The sequence below is a fragment of the Capricornis sumatraensis genome, chromosome 15, assembly GCF_032405125.1.
Source record: "Capricornis sumatraensis isolate serow.1 chromosome 15, serow.2, whole genome shotgun sequence".
In the NCBI taxonomy this organism is placed as follows: domain Eukaryota; kingdom Metazoa; phylum Chordata; class Mammalia; order Artiodactyla; family Bovidae; genus Capricornis; species Capricornis sumatraensis.
In genome coordinates, this window is record NC_091083.1 from 23,209,034 (window position 1) to 23,226,191 (window position 17,158).

The 17,158-nt window shown below is 40.1% G+C and overlaps 1 protein-coding gene across 1 annotated transcript in view; it reads right to left on the minus strand.

Moving 5' to 3' along the window:
- Positions 1-748: 748 nt before the first annotated feature.
- CCDC7 (coiled-coil domain containing 7) overlaps positions 749-17,158 on the minus strand; it is a 101,379-nt gene continuing 84,969 nt past the window's right edge. Inside the window, exon 21 of the mRNA XM_068987553.1 lies at positions 749-867. Coding sequence (XP_068843654.1) covers positions 749-867 — 119 coding nt within the window. The remainder of the gene's footprint in view (positions 868-17,158) is intronic.

Consider the following 17,158-nt stretch of genomic DNA (forward strand, 5'->3'; position numbering starts at 1 on the left):
CAAACTGTTACATGAATCTCAAGGAGACTTTTTAAATTTCAACTTATATTCATACTAAACATAGATGCATTTATTTTTTTTTCATAGATGCATTTAAAGTTAAAATGTTCACGGAAGGAAATATATTAAGGTAAAGAGGCAGAATCAGTTTTAGATGTAAGAATGACATTGGCTTCCTAACTGTTTTCCCTTATCCATTGAAGGTGAAGATGAATTGGGATTTGCTTCACAGGAATTTAACCATGTATTAGAGAATGAAAACAACATGTTTGCAGTAATGCCTGGAAACTTGGTGCTTTGAGATAAGGTTCTTTGCTATTATGGAATGAATTCCAAAGAGTGTACAGCTATGAAAGATGGAGATCATAAGAACATAGATTCTCAGTTGCTAATTATATAAGTTTTGTGAGCAACTGTGGATTTACAATGTCTCCTGCATTTATGCTATGTAAAAAATAAATACAAGGACTCTTTGAACTAGTGTTTTTTAAAATCTCAAATACATCTTCATGAACCGAAGAAAAGATCTTCTGATGAGTACAATTTAAATTTTTTTCATGTATTCAAAAACTATTTATTGGATGCCTGTTTTGGGTCAGGCACTGCACTTTTGCTGAGGATATACTAGAAGCAAGATAGCCCAGGGTCCATCCTTGTGGTGCTTACAGCTTATTCAGAGAGACAGCAAGGAAACAAAAAACAGTGTGAAAATTGGAACAGGTAAAAAACAAGGTTATCCACAATTATTTTACTTACTAATGACACTTTCAGGTCCAGAAGATTTTTGTTTCTCTACATGAATTTCTGTTTCTAACTTCAAGTCTTGCTGCATAAACATGAGACTTTCATCCGATACATCATCAGGAGCTACATAGAGAGACACATTTAGTGCATTAAGCAGAAAAATGGATCTTGAAATCCCTATATATCAAGTTTATACACGTGTTTATAGTATTTTTTCCTTTTTATAAATATATAAATAAACTACCATCATGTTAGACCTGATATGAAAATGGTGAGAAAAATTTCAGTGTGTGTAAGTCTCATTATTTCACAAATGTTTGCTGATGTCAAATATATTTTATATTAGTCCCTACTTGTTTTACATTATTATAGTTTAGGTTAATATATACTCATAGACCAAACAATGAAAATGTATATGTAAAGGTTATTCATCACACCACATTTTTTATCACAAAATACTCAGAAGCCCCTAAATATATTAGCATATGAGATTACTTGAATAACAAGGTACTTACTATAAATTAGGGTAATATAAATTATTATTTATACAAAGAGTTACACATAAAGCTATAAAAAAGATACTTATAATCCAACTTGGAAGGATTCCTAGACGAGAGGTTAAGTATAAACAAAATAATGGAAAGAGAAGATATCAAATATTCTATTTTTTAGGAAAGAAGAGTAAGAAATAAAAAGAAAATATAAGATATTTACCTTTAGAAAAAGAAATACAGGAAACAGAAAGAGAAAACAATGTATTTGGTCACCAAAAGTTGCATGCAGAACTGGTCGCAATGACTAGTATTAAATCTAAACATGTTGCTGGCAGTGATGACATCCTCAATACAAGAACTGTTTCTCATATTTAATGACAAAGTAGGTAGAGCCCCAGGGATTGCTTTGCCCAGAGACACAAAGAAATGATAGAGATTTAGATAGTTTGACTCCACTATAAGGAAAGTAATATTGTTAGAGTTAACTGGAGACAGCAGCACCTTTTCTGGTGTGTCACTGCAGAGCCTCTCTTTCAGAACATCTTCCATGGTTATTATGCCCAAGGAGGATGAAGAAAGGGGTAGGTGGGAGAAAAGTCATGTACACCTGAGCCTCTCCTTCCTTTACTAGCTATTATTTGCTCTTGACTGGTCCAATGGTGGTTAGTTCTCAAACAATTCTCAAAAAACGTTTGAGTTTTCAAACAATTTTTGAGTTCTCAAACAATTCTCAAAAAACTTTTTTGGCCCACCCTTACAGCCACCTGCTCAGGTATTCTGCAAGCCACTTGATAGTCCCTTGATTCAACAACAACAACAAAAAAAAAGTGAGAAAAGTAAATGATGAGACTGTTTACCAGACTCAGATCTAAGGTCATTCTTGCCACTCTAACTGGTTACCTGGCTCAATTAAACCTCTTCATAAAGTGATGTCAACTGGTTCACGGCACAATCTATATGTGAACTGAAAACTTTCCAAGCAAAGAAAAAGCAGTAGTAGTCAGAGTGATGTAAAAACGGTAATAGGGTACTTACTCCTGGATCACAGGGTCAAGATCTTTCCCAAACACATCTATGGGTTTTCTTACCCAACAGTAGGTCTCAAGGAGGAGACTGACAGGCTCTACATCAGATATCTGGGACTAGATAATGACCTTTGGGCATAATGGTGTCCACATACTGATAACTCCAATGACTAATGAAAGTAATATTCTCTCCAACCCTTCCAGTAAATCTTGATATGAATCAGAGTGCATCCCCTTACTTGTATCCAGATCTCTTAACTTTAAAAATAAACAAGGCACACTGATAATGAGAAAGTAGAAAAAGAAATTAAGGAAACAATTCCATTCACCATTGCAACGAAAAGAATAAAATACTTAGGAATATATCTACCTAAAGAAACTAAAGACCTATACATAGAAAACTATAAAGCACTGGTGAAAGAAATCAAAGAGGACACTAATAGATGGAGAAATATACCATGTTCATGGATCGGAAGAATCCATATAGTGAAAATGAGTATACTACCCAAAGCAATTTACAAATTCAGTGCAATCCCTATTAAGCTACCAGCCATATTTTTCACAGAACTCGAACAAATAATTTCAAGATTTGTATGGAAATACAAAAATCCTCGAATAGCCAAAGCAATCTTGAGAAAGAAGAATGGAACTGGAGGAATCAACTTGCCTGACTTCAGGCTCTACTACAAAGCCACAGTCATCAAGACAGTATGGTACTGGCACAAAGACAGAAATATAGATCAATGGAACAAAATAGAAAGCCCAGAGATAAATCCACACACATATGGACACCTTATCTTTGACAAAGGAGGCAAGAATATACAATGGAGTAAAGACAATCTCTTTAACAAGTGGTGCTGGGAAAACTGGTCAACCACTTGTAAAACAATGAAACTAGATCACTTTCCAACACCATTCACAAAAATAAACTCAAAATGGATTAAAGATCTAAATGTAAGACCAGAAACTATAAAACTCCTAGAGGAGAATATAGGCAAAACACTCTCTGACATAAATCACAGCAGGATCCTCTATGATCCACCTCCCAGAATACTGGAAATAAAAGCAAAAATAAACAAATGGGATCTAATTAAAATTTAAAGCTTCTGCACAACAAAGGAAGACATAAGAAAAGTGAAAAGACAGCCTTCTGAATGGGAGAAAATAATAGCAAATGAAGCAACTGACAAACAACTAATCTCAAAAATATACAAGCAACTTATGCAGCTCAATTCCAGAAAAGTAAACGACCCAATCAAAAAATGGGCCAAAGAACTAAATAGACATTTCTCCAAAGAAGACATATGGATGGCTAACAAACACATGAAAAGATGCTCAACATCACTCATTATCAGAGAAATGCAAATCAAAATCACAATGAGGTACCACTTCACACCAGTCAGAATGTCTGCAATCCAAAAATCTGCAAGCAATAAATGCTGGAGAGGGTGTGGAGAAAAGGGAACCCTCCTACACTGTTGGTGGGAATGCAAACTAGTACAGCCACTTTGGAGAACAGTGCGGAAATGCCTTAAAAAATTGCAAATAGAACTACCTTATGACCCAGCAATCCCACTGCTGGGCATACACACCAAGGAAACCAGAATTGAAAGAGACACATGTACCCCAATGTTCATTGCAGCACTGTTTATAATAGCCAGGACATGGAAACAACCTAGATGTCCATCAGCAGATGAATGGATAAGAAACCAGTGGTACATATACACAATGGAGTATTACTCAGCCATTAAAAAGAATACATTTGAATCAGTTCTGATGAGATGGATGAAACTGGAGCGATTATACAGAGTGAAGTAAGCCAGAAAGAAAAACACCAATACAGTATACTAACACATATATATGGAATTTAGAAAGATGGCAATGACGACCCTGTATGCAAGACAGCAAAAAAGACACAGATGTGTATAACGGACTTTTGGACTCAGAGGGAGAGGGAGAGGGTGGGATGATTTGGGAGAATGGCATTGTAACATGTATACTATCATGTAAGAATCGAATCGCCAGTCTATGTCTGACGCAGGATATAGCATGCTTGGGGCTGGTGCACGGTGATGACCCAGAGAGATGTTATGGGGAGGGAGGTGGGAGGGGGGTTCATGTTTGGGAACGCATGTACACCCATGGTGGATTCATGTCAATGTATGGCAAAACCAATACAGTATTGTAAAGTAAAATAAAGTAAAAAAAATAAAAATTAAAAAAATAAAAAAATAAAAATAAACAAGGCTATGAGTTAGGCCAAGGTCCTTCTGTCTCCACTGGGAACATGAGAATGTTTTACAAATCTCCCCTCTCCCCAACATGAGGATGGGGAGGTGAGGAAGAATTTCATTCTTTGGTCTTTTTAGAGCAAGATGAGGGGAAAATGTGTGTGTGTGTTTATCCCCAATCCATGCTCAGAAATCCTATAACTGAGGCCATTTCAGTCGCCCTACGTAAAAAACTGAACCTAACAAACTACCAGTACCTAGTGCCTTCAACAGCCAAAGCAACTACCTAGAGGATTAAAACCTCATTACTGAGCTTAATGAAGCAAAAGTTCTTCACAAGACTATTTCTCCATTTCAGTAACCCCATCTGGCCTGTGGATGAGGCCTCAGGTATATAGAGAGTCAATTGATTATTAGAGGCTTAATGCTGAGTGCAGAAGAATTGATGCTTTTGAACTGTGGTGTTGGAGAAGACTCTTGAGAGTCCCTTGGACTGCAAGGAGATCCAACCAGTCCATTCTGAAGGAGATCAGCCCTGGGATTTCTTTGGAAGGAATGATGCTGAAGCTGAAACTCCAGTACTTTGGCCACCTGATACAAAGAGCTGACTCATTTTGAAAGACCCTGATGCTAGGAAAGATTGAAGGTGGGAGGAGAAGGGGATGACAGAGGACGAGATGTTTGGATGGCATCACCGACTCAGAGGACATGGGTTTGAGTGGACTCCGGGAGTTGGTGATGGACAGGGAGGCTTGGCGTGCTGCAGTTCACAGGGTCACAAAGAGTCGGATATGACTGAGCGACTGAACTGAACTATGGAGAACAGTATGAGGGTTCCTTAAAAAACTAAAAACAGAACTACCATATGACCCAGCAATCCCCCTACTGGGCATGTACCCTGAGAAAACCATAATTCAAAAATACACATGCACCTCAATGTTCATTGCAGCACTATCTACAATAGCCAGGACATGGAAGCAACCTAGATATTCACTGACAGATGAATAGGTAAAGAAGATATAGTATGTATATACAATAGAATATTACTCAGTCATACAAAAGAAAGAAACTGGGTCATTTGTAGTCACATGGTAGAACCCAGAATCTATCATACAAAGTGAAGTCAGTCAAAAAGAGAAAAACAAATATCAGATATTAACAAACATATATGGAATCTATTAAAATGGTACTGATAAACCTCTATGCAGAGGAAAAAAACGCATGCAGGCATAGAGAACGGACTTGTGGACAAAGAAAGGGAAAGAGAAGTCAGGACAAACTGAGAGACTGGGACTGACGTAAATACACTACCACGTATAAAATGGATAGCTGGTGAGAACCTGTGTACAACACAGGGAGCTCAACTCGTTGCTCTGTGGTGACGTAGATGGGTGGCAGCGGGGGCACAGGGTGAGAAAGATCCAAGAGGGAAGGAATACATGTACACTTACAGCCAATTCAGGTTGTACAGCAGAAACTAACACAACATAACATTGTAAAGCAATTACACTCCAACTAAAAAAAGATCCTATGATAGCTGGGTGGGCTATCATCCATGGAGTCACAAAAGAGTTGGACATGACTTAGCAACTAAACAGCAACAGCAACAATGAAAAACCATAATGGAAAAGAATATTTTAAAAAAGAGTATGTATATATATGTATAACTGAATCACTCTGGTATGTAACAGCAATTAACAACAATGCAAACCAAGTACACTTCAATAAAAATAAATAAGAAAAATAATACTTAAAATAAAATAAAACACATGCCATATACATATTTATGAATCAAAGAAAAAAGATAATTTGATGAGTTTAATTTAAAATATTTATTAAAAATTATCTATATTTATTATACTTACTAGTGTGTCCTTCCCTTCTGTGACTTTTTCCTTTCTTTACATATTGTTGGACTTTTGAATCTTGATTCTCATGCATACGCTTTTTATCTCGTACTTTATTATGAGCTATATAGAGAGATACATTTAGTCCACTAAGTGAATAAAACAAATATTATTGTGAAATCTCTAATTTCAAATTTATAATAATTGTGCAATAACATATTCTCTTATTTTAATAAAATTTTAAATGAACTGCCACAATGCCAGATCCACATGAAAATTTTGAGGTAAATTCTGATAGATGTAAGTTGAAGCTGTCTGTTTCATAGGAATCAAATATTTGTATATTAGTCTCCAGTTTTCTTGTGTTATTTACACTTTAGGTAAATACATATTTATAGACTAAACAATGAAAATGTGTATGTACAAGTTTTCCATTACAATATTATGTGTAATTACAAAATAATTAAAATCACCAAATATATAAACATAGAAGATTGGTTGATCTTTGGTTGATTGGTTGAGTCAAACTAAAGTATATATTATAAACTATGGTAAAGTATAAATTACAGTACTTGGTAGTATAAACAAGTGTACCTATTGCTGCAAAGGAAATGAAAAAAAACCTCTACAAAATGCTTTGGAGGGACTTCAAGGAGGTAGTATTAAGTGAAAAAAAAACTTAAATAAGTATCTTACATACTACCTTTTGTGAAAGACAGGGACATAAGAAAGAAATATAAAAACAGGGGAAAAATGAGTTATTTTTCAATCAAACATGGAGAAGACAAATCAGAAAACAATTTAGTTGGATACCTACAAAAGGAGGGTGAGGACTAAGGAATGCAGGGAAGGTAAAAGAAAGGAATGACAATTTACATATATCACTTTGCCCTTTTATTACTTTTGGGAAAAGGTTCATGTTTTATACATTCAAAAAACAAAACTAAATTAAAAAATAAAAAGGAAGACTAACATTGAAAGCAAACTTGAAGCTACTGAATGAAAAGATAAGCACAAATTCAAGTAACTCATCAACTACAGAACAACCATCAGCTGCTGAACCACTATTAACAGGACGATGTTGGAATCCACCAAGAAAAAGATACTCCGTGTCCCAGAACAAAAGAGATGCCGCAACAAGGCAGTAGGAGGGAGACAATCACATTAAAATCAAACCTCATACCAGCCAGAGATACTTGGAGGGCACAAACAAAACCTTATGTGCACCAGGACCCAGGGAAAGGACCAGTGATCCCTACAAGATCTAAGCCAGGCCTGTCTGAGAGTGTTTGAGGTCTCCTGTAGAGGCATGAGTCAGCAGTGGACTAACATGGGAACAGGAGCACTGGCAGTAGTAGTCCTGGGAGGTGTGGCATGTTGGCATTAAGTTCTCTTGGAGATCACCATGCGTCCTACAGTCCTGACACAGAGACTGCAGACTCTAGGAATGGGCCACCTCAGGCCAAACTACACGGAGGGAGCACAGCCCCACCCATCAGCATAAAATTGTATAACAGATTTACTGAGTATGGCCCAGAGTAAGACCCAGGTTTCCCCACAGCCAGTTCCTTAAGGAGCTTCCACAAGCCTCTTATCCTCTTCCATCAGATGGCAGAAAGAATGAAAACCACAATCACAGAAATGAACCAAAATGATCACATGGATCACAGCCTTGGGTAACTCAATAAAACTATGAGCCATGCTGTGCAGCACCAGCCAAGACAGATGGGTTATGGTGGAGAGTGCTGACGAAATGTGGTTCACTGGAGAAGGAAATGGCAAATGACTTCAGCATTCTTGCTTTGAGAACCCCATGAATGGTATGAAAAAGGCAAGAAGATATGACACTGAAAGAGCCCTCCAGGTTGGTGGGTGTCCAATATGCTACTGGGGAAGAGTGAAGAAACAGCTCCAGAAAGAGTAAAGAGGATAAGCCAAAGAGGAAATGAGGCCCAGTTTTGGATGTGTCTGGTGATGAAAGTAAAGTCCGATGCCATAAAAAGTAATATTGTATAAGAATCTGGAATGTTAGGTCCATGAATCAAGGTAAATTGGATGTGGTTATACAGGAGATGGCAAGAGTAAACACTAACATTTTAGGAATCAGTGAACTAAAATGCACAGAACTGGGCAAATTTAATTCAGATGACAATTATATCTGCTACTGTGGGCAAGAATCCCTTAGAGGAAATGGAGAAGCCCCATAGTCAACAAGAGAGTCTGAAATGCAGTACTTGGGTACGATCTCAAAAAATACAAAATGATCTCAGTTTGCTTCCAAGGGAAACCATTCAACATCACAATAATTCAAGTCGGAGAAGGCAATGGCAACACACTCCAGTACTCTTGCCTGGAAAATCCCATGGACAGAGGAGCCTGGTAGGCTGCGGTCCATGGGGTCGCTAAGAGTCAGACACGACTGAGCGACTTCACTTCCTTTTTTCACTTTCATGCATTGGAGAAGGCAATGGCAACCCACTCCAGCGCTCTTGCCTGGAGAATCCCAGGGATGGCAGAGCCTGGTGGCCAGACACGACTGAAGCGACTTAGCAGCAGTAGCAGCATGCCCCAACTGATGCCGAAGAAGCTGAATGATTCTATGAAGACCTACAAGACCTTCTAGAACTAACACCAACACAAGGTATCCTTTTCATCACAGGGGATTGAAATGAAAACATAAGAAGTCAAGAGACAGCTAGCTGCTGCTGCTGCTAAGTTGCTTCAGTTGTGTCCGACTCTGTGCGACCCCATAGACGGCAGCCCACCAGGCTCCCCCGTCCCTGGGATCCTCCAGACAAGAATACTGGAGTGGGTTGCCATTTCTTCTCCAATGCATGAAAAAGGAAAGTGAAAGTGAAGTCGCTCAGTCATGTCCGACTCCTAGCGACCCCATGGACTACAGGCTACCAGGCTCCTCCATCCATGGGATTTGCCAGGCAAGAGTACTGGAGTGGGTTGCCACTGCCTTCTCCAAGAGATAGCTAAAGAGCAAATTTGGGCTTGGAGTACAAAATGAAGTAGGGCAAGGATGAGTTTTGCCAAGGGAATGCACTGATCATAGCTAACACTCTCCCAACAACACAAGAGATGACTCTACAAACGGACATTCAGTTCAGTTCATTTGCTCAGTCGTGTCCGACTCTTTGTGACCCCATGAACTGCAGCACGCCAGGCCTCCCTGTCCATCACCAACTCCTGGAGTTCACCCAAACTCGTGTCCATCGAGTCGGTGATGCCATCCAACCATCTCATCCTCTGTCGCCCTTTCTCCTCCTGCCCTCAATCTTTCCCGAGGCACTCTTGTTAAATGATGGGCCATGAGGACCTAACATGTAGCCCCACTATGGTCCACTTTGTGCTGGCCGCTATGAATAAAGCAAGTGCTATTTTCTATACTTTTATCAATGAATCTTGAGACAGATTGGAAACTAGCATATACACTTATCCTGATTCCCAGCTTTCAAAAATAAACAAAATAGGACTATAACAAAGCACCTATTTCCCCGGTAAAAATATGAGAGCCTATTCCAGGACAAAGTTTGAAAGGCAGTTGGAGGAGAATTACATTTCTTGGGCTTTTTGGATCGTGGTACACTAATATCTGTAATCCTCACAAGCCCTGGCACTAGAACGAGGGGAAAACAGATAATGCTGTCTGTTTTGGGGCCACCATCACAAACAGAAACCTTTTCCAGGCCAGACTATGGTACGCTGTATTGTTATTGCCCTCATTGCTGAATGTATTATTGGTAGAGATATATTATTTAGGTGACCCACCACTTGTATTCACTCCCAAGCTGTGACAGGATTTGATAATGTTAGGATATTTTAATGGGGCAGGCTGGAAGATCTTGAGCCACCCAATTACCAGAACCTAGAACCCTTATCTGTTAAATACCAAAAACAATACTGACATGCTGGGTGTAAAAAATAAATAGCTGCCCTTGTTGCTGAGCTTAAACAAACCAACAAATTCCACAGACTATATCTGCATTCAATAGCCCCATCAGACCTGTGCACAAAACCTCAGGTGCCTACAGACTAACATGATTAAGGCTGCACAAAGTGTTAGTACCAACCTTACACTGGTATTGTGACTGTCACAGAAGCTATTGCCCAAGGTAAAGGAACTCAGTATACAGCAACCAACAACTTGAATACTGTTCAGCATCTCTCTTCATGCCAATGACGATGATCAATTTACCCCTATGTAGAATTAATTGAAATATGCCACTAATGTCCTTCCACAGGGATCTCTCAATTCCCCATCTGCCTATCTTCAATGGGTGGAGCATGACTGAGATAAAGTCCCACTCACAGAGGGAATGATAGCCTTGCTATATTGATGACATCTTTCTGGTGGGCCCAGACAAGCACCATCCCACAAGCGCTGAACATCCTGTTGATCCATATGGGACAACATAGCTGGGCCATTAATATAGACAAGGACCTAGTATCCAAGTGAAATTCCAGTGTGTGACCTGTAGCAGATAAAAATCTTACTCCAGAGATGTTTGCAAACTTTTGGGCCCTCTCTTCCTCAAATTATTTATTTTAAATGTATTGATGGGACTTTTGATGGGATTTGTTGACTACTAACACATTTGCATGCTGCCCACAGGGATGTGATGGCGCATTTCTAAGAAGTTACCATAAAGGCTATCCCCTTTGAGTGGAGACCCAGCCAAAAAGATGCTCTGGAAGGCTTCCAACAGATCGTTCAAGCTCCTTCCCTGGACTCTTCTGAGTCCCCATTTGTTTTCTGAGTTACTGACCTCTTTGTAGCTTACTGACATTGTAGCCTATAGCAAAAAGACACTGACAGAGGTCAGAGGCAGCCGTTGGTTGTTCGGAGCAGAAATTTCCCAGGTTGGCTGAAAGGTACATAGCCTTAGTGAGATTACTACTGATCTATTATTGTCCTTAATGGATACTGAGCATGAAATAGTCTTAAGGTCAGAAATCCCAACTAAACTGTATCAAGAACTTCGTTTTTGTTTTTAAGCTGCCTTAAGGTATTCACACTTTAAATCAAAATGTAAAATTTTATCCATACAAAACATATGCTGAGATATATCTTCAGGAAACAAAAAAGATCTGATAAGTTTAATTTTAAATGATATGAAGTTATTTATGATTATGATGCTTACTAGAGAGTCTTTCCTTTTTGAGAGTTCTTTGCTTCTTTACTTGCATTTGGGTTTTTGACACCAAATCCTGATGGTTAAGCATAACATTTTCATATGATGCTTCATCATATCCTACATAAAGAAGTACATTTAGTCCGCTGAACAGAAAAAAACAGATCTACTGTGAAATATATAAACTTCAAATTTATACAAGTGTACAACAGAATTCCCTTTCATTTTGATAAAAAATAAATTATCATAAAGCTAGATATGACATAAAAATTGTGAGAAAAGTTTTAGTGAGTGTTTTGAATATATTTCTATCAGTCTCTAGTTTTCTTGGGTTATTTGTACTTTAGGTCACTATCAATCATAGATCAAACAATGAAAACACATAGGCACAAGATTACTCATCATAGCATCATGTGTAATTGCATAATATTCAAACTACCTGAATATTCATATATCAATCATTGCTTGAATAATCTAAGATATGTACCATAAACTATGATATAAATAATGGTTTAAAATGTGACACAAACAGCTGTACATTCAGCTATAAAATGAATGAAAAAGTTATCCAGACATGAAAGAATTTCCAAGAATGTTATGTAAAAAATAAAAGTGAAAAAGTATATATTTAGTATATTACCTTTGAGGTAAGAAAGAAGGGGAAGTTAAGGGGAAAATTAAGAAAAATAGACACATTGACAAATGATTTAAAGAAATAACAAACCAGAGGACAATATAATACATGGTTACTTACAACAGAAGAGATAAACTGGGGCATACAGGGGAAGGGATTCAGGAAAGCATGATCTCTTGCAATCTCTTTTAGAGGTAGGTTGGTATCCTATATATTCCAAATGTGAATTAACGGGGCAGTCCTAAGATGATGGAGGAATAGGATGGGGAGACCACTTTCTCCCCCACAAATTCATCGAAAGAACATTTGAACGCTGAGCAAATTCCACAAAACAACTTCTGAATGCTGGCAGAGGACATGAGGCACCCAGAGAGGCACTCCATTGTCATCGAAAGGAAGTAGAACAAAATATAAAAGGTAAAAAGAGAGACAAAAGAGGTAGGGATGGAGATTCATCCCGGTAAGGGAGTCTTAAAAGAGAAGTTTCCAAACACCAGGAAACACTCTCATGGGGGTCTGTGGGGAATCTTGGAATCACAGAGGGCCACATAACCAGGAGGAAAAATTAGTCAATCAATAATTAAAACCCACAGATTACAGTGCCTAGTTACAACTCCCAGTGCTCCCAGCTGCCACCAGCAAGCAGGGGATGAACAGGGAGGCCCAGGCTGCATTGCTTAGGGTAAGGACTGGGCCAGAATGCCTTGAGGGCAATCTGAGGGAACTAAAGTGAGATAGCAACCCAAACTGTGGGATAGCCAGAGAGAGAGAGAGAGAAAAAGAAAGAGAGAGCGAGAACTCTCCTGCGAAAAGCCCTAACCTGAGGCACTGCCAGGTCTGCTCACAAAACAAAGGACTGAGCAAACACCAGAGGAGAGCTAGCAGGCTGCGGACTGGCCCATCCCCCGCCAGAGACAAGCAGGCAGGGAGGCAGCCAGAGCCAGAAAGGGGCAATCACAGCCCCAGAGAGGCATCCTCTACCAAACTGCAAACAGGCCCCATTGCTAACCAAGAGTTCTTGGGTTTCTGGATGGTTGACATCCACCGGGAGGGTGACAGCCAGAGATCAGCCCCCCAGAAGAGACACATGGCACACCTGAGAAGGCACGCCCATTGTACACCCAGAAAACCAAGCTGCTGGGACGGGGCAGGCGATAAGACGCACCCCCACCTGGGGGTGACTGCGTTCGCCAAGCACCTGGTCACCAGAGCTGCTCGGACCTGGGAAGGGCACAAAACACAGGGCCAACCGAGTCTGCCATTTGGGGAGTACTTGAGAACCTGAGCAGCTTAGACCTGGAAAATGAATGCAACCCAAGGCCAGCCTCAGACAGTTCCTGGCAGAGCAACCTAGAGCCTGAGCTGTGTAGACCATGAAAGCACACATGCCGTGAGCGGGGGCAAACCCAGTGCAGCAGAAACACTGCGAGCACTCCCCACACATGCCAGTGATATTTGTTTGCAGTTTTCTTCCCTCCCCACAGCAGGACTGAACAAGTGAGCCTAAATAAGTGACCACCATTGCCCCCTGGTGTCAGGGTGGAAATTAGACACTGAGAGACCAGCAAACAGAAGAAGCTAAAATAAACAGAGGGAACGGCTTTGGAAGTGACAGGTGCAACAGATTTAAACCCTGTAGTTAGCACCAACTACAGTGGAAGGGGCCTATAAATCCTGAGAAGTATAAGCCGGATCAAGGAACTATCTGAAAATGAACTGACCCCATACTGTCTGCAACAGCTCCAGAGAAATTTCTAGATATATTTTTACTATTATCATTTTTTTAATTAAAAAAAAAACCTGTTTTTAATTTTAAGGCCTCTATACTCTTTTAGTCTTCATTTTTATAATCTATTACCTTGCAAAAAGTGACTATTTTTAAAGCAAATTTCATATGTATGTATTTTATAATGTTTGAGACTTTATTTTGTTTATTAATATTGTATTTTTGAGAGTCTAACCTCTCCTCTAGATTTTTAATCTTTGCTTTCTGGTATTTGTTATCAATTTTGTACCTTTAAGAACCCAATCTGCAGTACCCATTTTTACTTGGGAATGTGATTACTGGCTTGATTGCTCTCTCCCCCTATTGACTCTCCTTTCTCTCCATCAGGTGGCGTCTATCTCCTCCCTCCCCCTTCTCTTCTCTACCCAACTCTGTGAATCTCTTTGTGTGTTCTGGGCTGTGGAGAACACTTAGGGAACTGATTACAGGCTGGATCTGTCTCTCTCCTTTTGACTCCCCCTTTTCTCCTCCTCTAGTCTAGTCTATGATTTTTCCAGTGGTCATGTATGATTGTGAGAGTTGGAGTGTGAAGAAAGCTGAGCACCGAAGAATTGATGCTTTTGAACTGTGGTGTTGGAGAAGACTCTTGAGAGTCCCTTGGACTGCAAGGAGATCCAACCAGTCCATTCTGAAGGAGATCAGCCCTGGGATATCTTTGGAGGGAATGATGCTAAAGCTGAAACTCCAGTACTTTGGCCACCTCATGCGAAGAGTTGACTCATTGGAAAAGACTGATGCTGGGAGGGATTGGGGGCAGGAGGAGAAAGGGACAACAGAGGATGAGATGGCTGAATGACATCACTGACTCGATGGACGTGAGTCTGAGTGAACTCCAGGAGTTGGTGATGGACAGGGAGGCCTGGCGTGCTGTGATTCATGGGGTTGCAAGGAGTTGGACACAACTAAGCAACTGAACTGAACTGAACTTTTTCCCCCCTTCCTCCCTCTTCTCTTCTCTGTGTAACTCTGTGAACATCTCTGAGGGGTCCAGACTGTGGAGAGCACATAGGGAATTGATTATTGGCTAGCTTGCTCTCTCCCCTTTTGATTCCCCCTCTTCTCCTCCTGGTCACCCGTCTCTCCCTCATCCCTCTTCTCTTCTCCATGTAACTCTGAAAACCTCTCCAGGTGGCCCTCACTGGAGAAACTTTTCATCATTAACCTAGATGTTTTATCATTGGTGCTGTATAGATGAAGAAGTCTTGAGGCTACAGTAAGAATAAGACTGAAATCCAGAGGCAGGAGCCTTAAGTCCAAATCTTGAGAACACCAGAGAACTCCTGACTCCAGGGAACATTAATCAATAAGAGCTCATCCAAATGCCTCCATAGCTACACTGAAGCCAAGCACCACTCAAGGGCCAACAAGTTCCAGAGCAAGACATACCACACAAATTCTCCAGCAACACAGGAACATAGCCCTGAGCTTCAATATACAGGCTGCCCAAAGTCACACCAAACCCACTGACATCTCAAAACTCACTACTGAACACTTCATTGCACTCCAGAGAGAAGAAATCCAGCTCCATCCACCAGAACACTGACACAAGCTTCCCTAACCAGGAAACCTTGACAAGCCACCTGTCCAACACCACCCACAGTGAGGAAGCTCCATAATAAAGAAAAACTGCAAACTGCCAGAATAGAGAAAGGACACCCCAAACACAGCAAATATAAACAAGATGAAAAGGCAGAGAAATACCCAGCAGGTAAAGAAACAGGATAAATGCCCACCAAACCAAACCAAAGAGGAAGAGGTAGGGAATCTACCTGATAAAGAATCCTGAATAATGATAGTGAAAATGATCCAAAATCTTGAAAACAAAATGGAGCTACAGATAAATAGCCTGGAGACAAGGATTGTGAAGATGCAAGAAATATTTAACAAGGACCTAGAAGAAATAAAAAAGAGCCAATATACAATGAATAATGCAATAAATGAGATCAAAAACACTCTGGAGGGAACCAACAGTAGAATAACGGAGGCAGAAGATAGGATAAGTGAGGTAGAAGATAGAAAGTGAAAGTGAAGTCACTCAGTCATATCCAACTCTCTGCAACCCCACGGACTGCAGCTTACCAGGCTCCTCCCTCCATGGGATTCTCCAGGCAAGAGTACTGGAGTGGGTTGCCATTTCCTTCTCCAGGGGATCTTCCTGACCCAGGGATAGAACCCAGGTCTCCTGCATGAAGCAGACAGGAAAAAAGAAAAAAGAATTGAAATGAGGAAAATCTCAGAGACCTCTGGGACAATGTTAAATGCCCCAACATTCAAATCATAGGAGTCCCAGAAGAAGATGACAAAAAGAAAGACCATGAGGAAATACTTGAGGAGATAATAGTTGAAAACTTCCCTAAAATGGGGAAGGAAATAATCATCCAAGTCCAAGAAACCCAGAGAGTCTCAAACAGGATAAACCCAAGGTGAAACACCCCAAGACACATATTAATCAAATTAACAAAGATCAAACACAAAGAACAAATATTAAAAGCAGCAAGGGAAAAACAACAAATAACACACAAGGGGATTCCCATAAGGATAACAACTGATCTTTCAATAGAAACTCTTCAGGCCAGAAGGGAATGGCAGGACATACTTAAAGTGATGAAAGAAAATAATCTACAACCCAGATTACTGTACCCAGCAAGGATCTCATTCAAATGTGAAGGAGAAATCAAAAGCTTTACAGACAAGCAAAAGAATTCAGCACCACCAAACCAGCTCTCCAACAAATGCTAAAGGATCTTCTCTAGACAGGAAACATAGAAAGGGTGTACAAACTTGATCCCAAAACAATAAAGTAAATGGCGATGGGATCACACTTATCAATAATTATCTTAAATGTAAATGGGTTGAATGCCCCAACCAAAAGACAAAGACTGGCTGAATGGATACCAAAAAAAGACCCCTATATATGTTGTCTACAAGAGACTCACCTCAAAACAAGGGACACATACAGACTGAAAGTGAAGGGCTGGAAAAAGATATTCCATGCAAACAGAGACCAAAAGAAAGCAGGAGTAGCGATACTCAGTTCAGCTGCTCAGTCATGTCCGGCTCTTTGCGACCCCATGAATCGCAGCATGCCAGGCCTCCCTGTCCATCACCAACTCCCAGAGTTCACCCAAACTCTTGTGCATAGAGTCAGTAATGTCATCCACCCATCTCATCCTCTGTCATCCCCTTCTCCTCCTGCCCCCAATCCCTCCCAGCATCAGGGTCTTTTCCAATGAGTCAACTCTTGGCATGAGGTGGC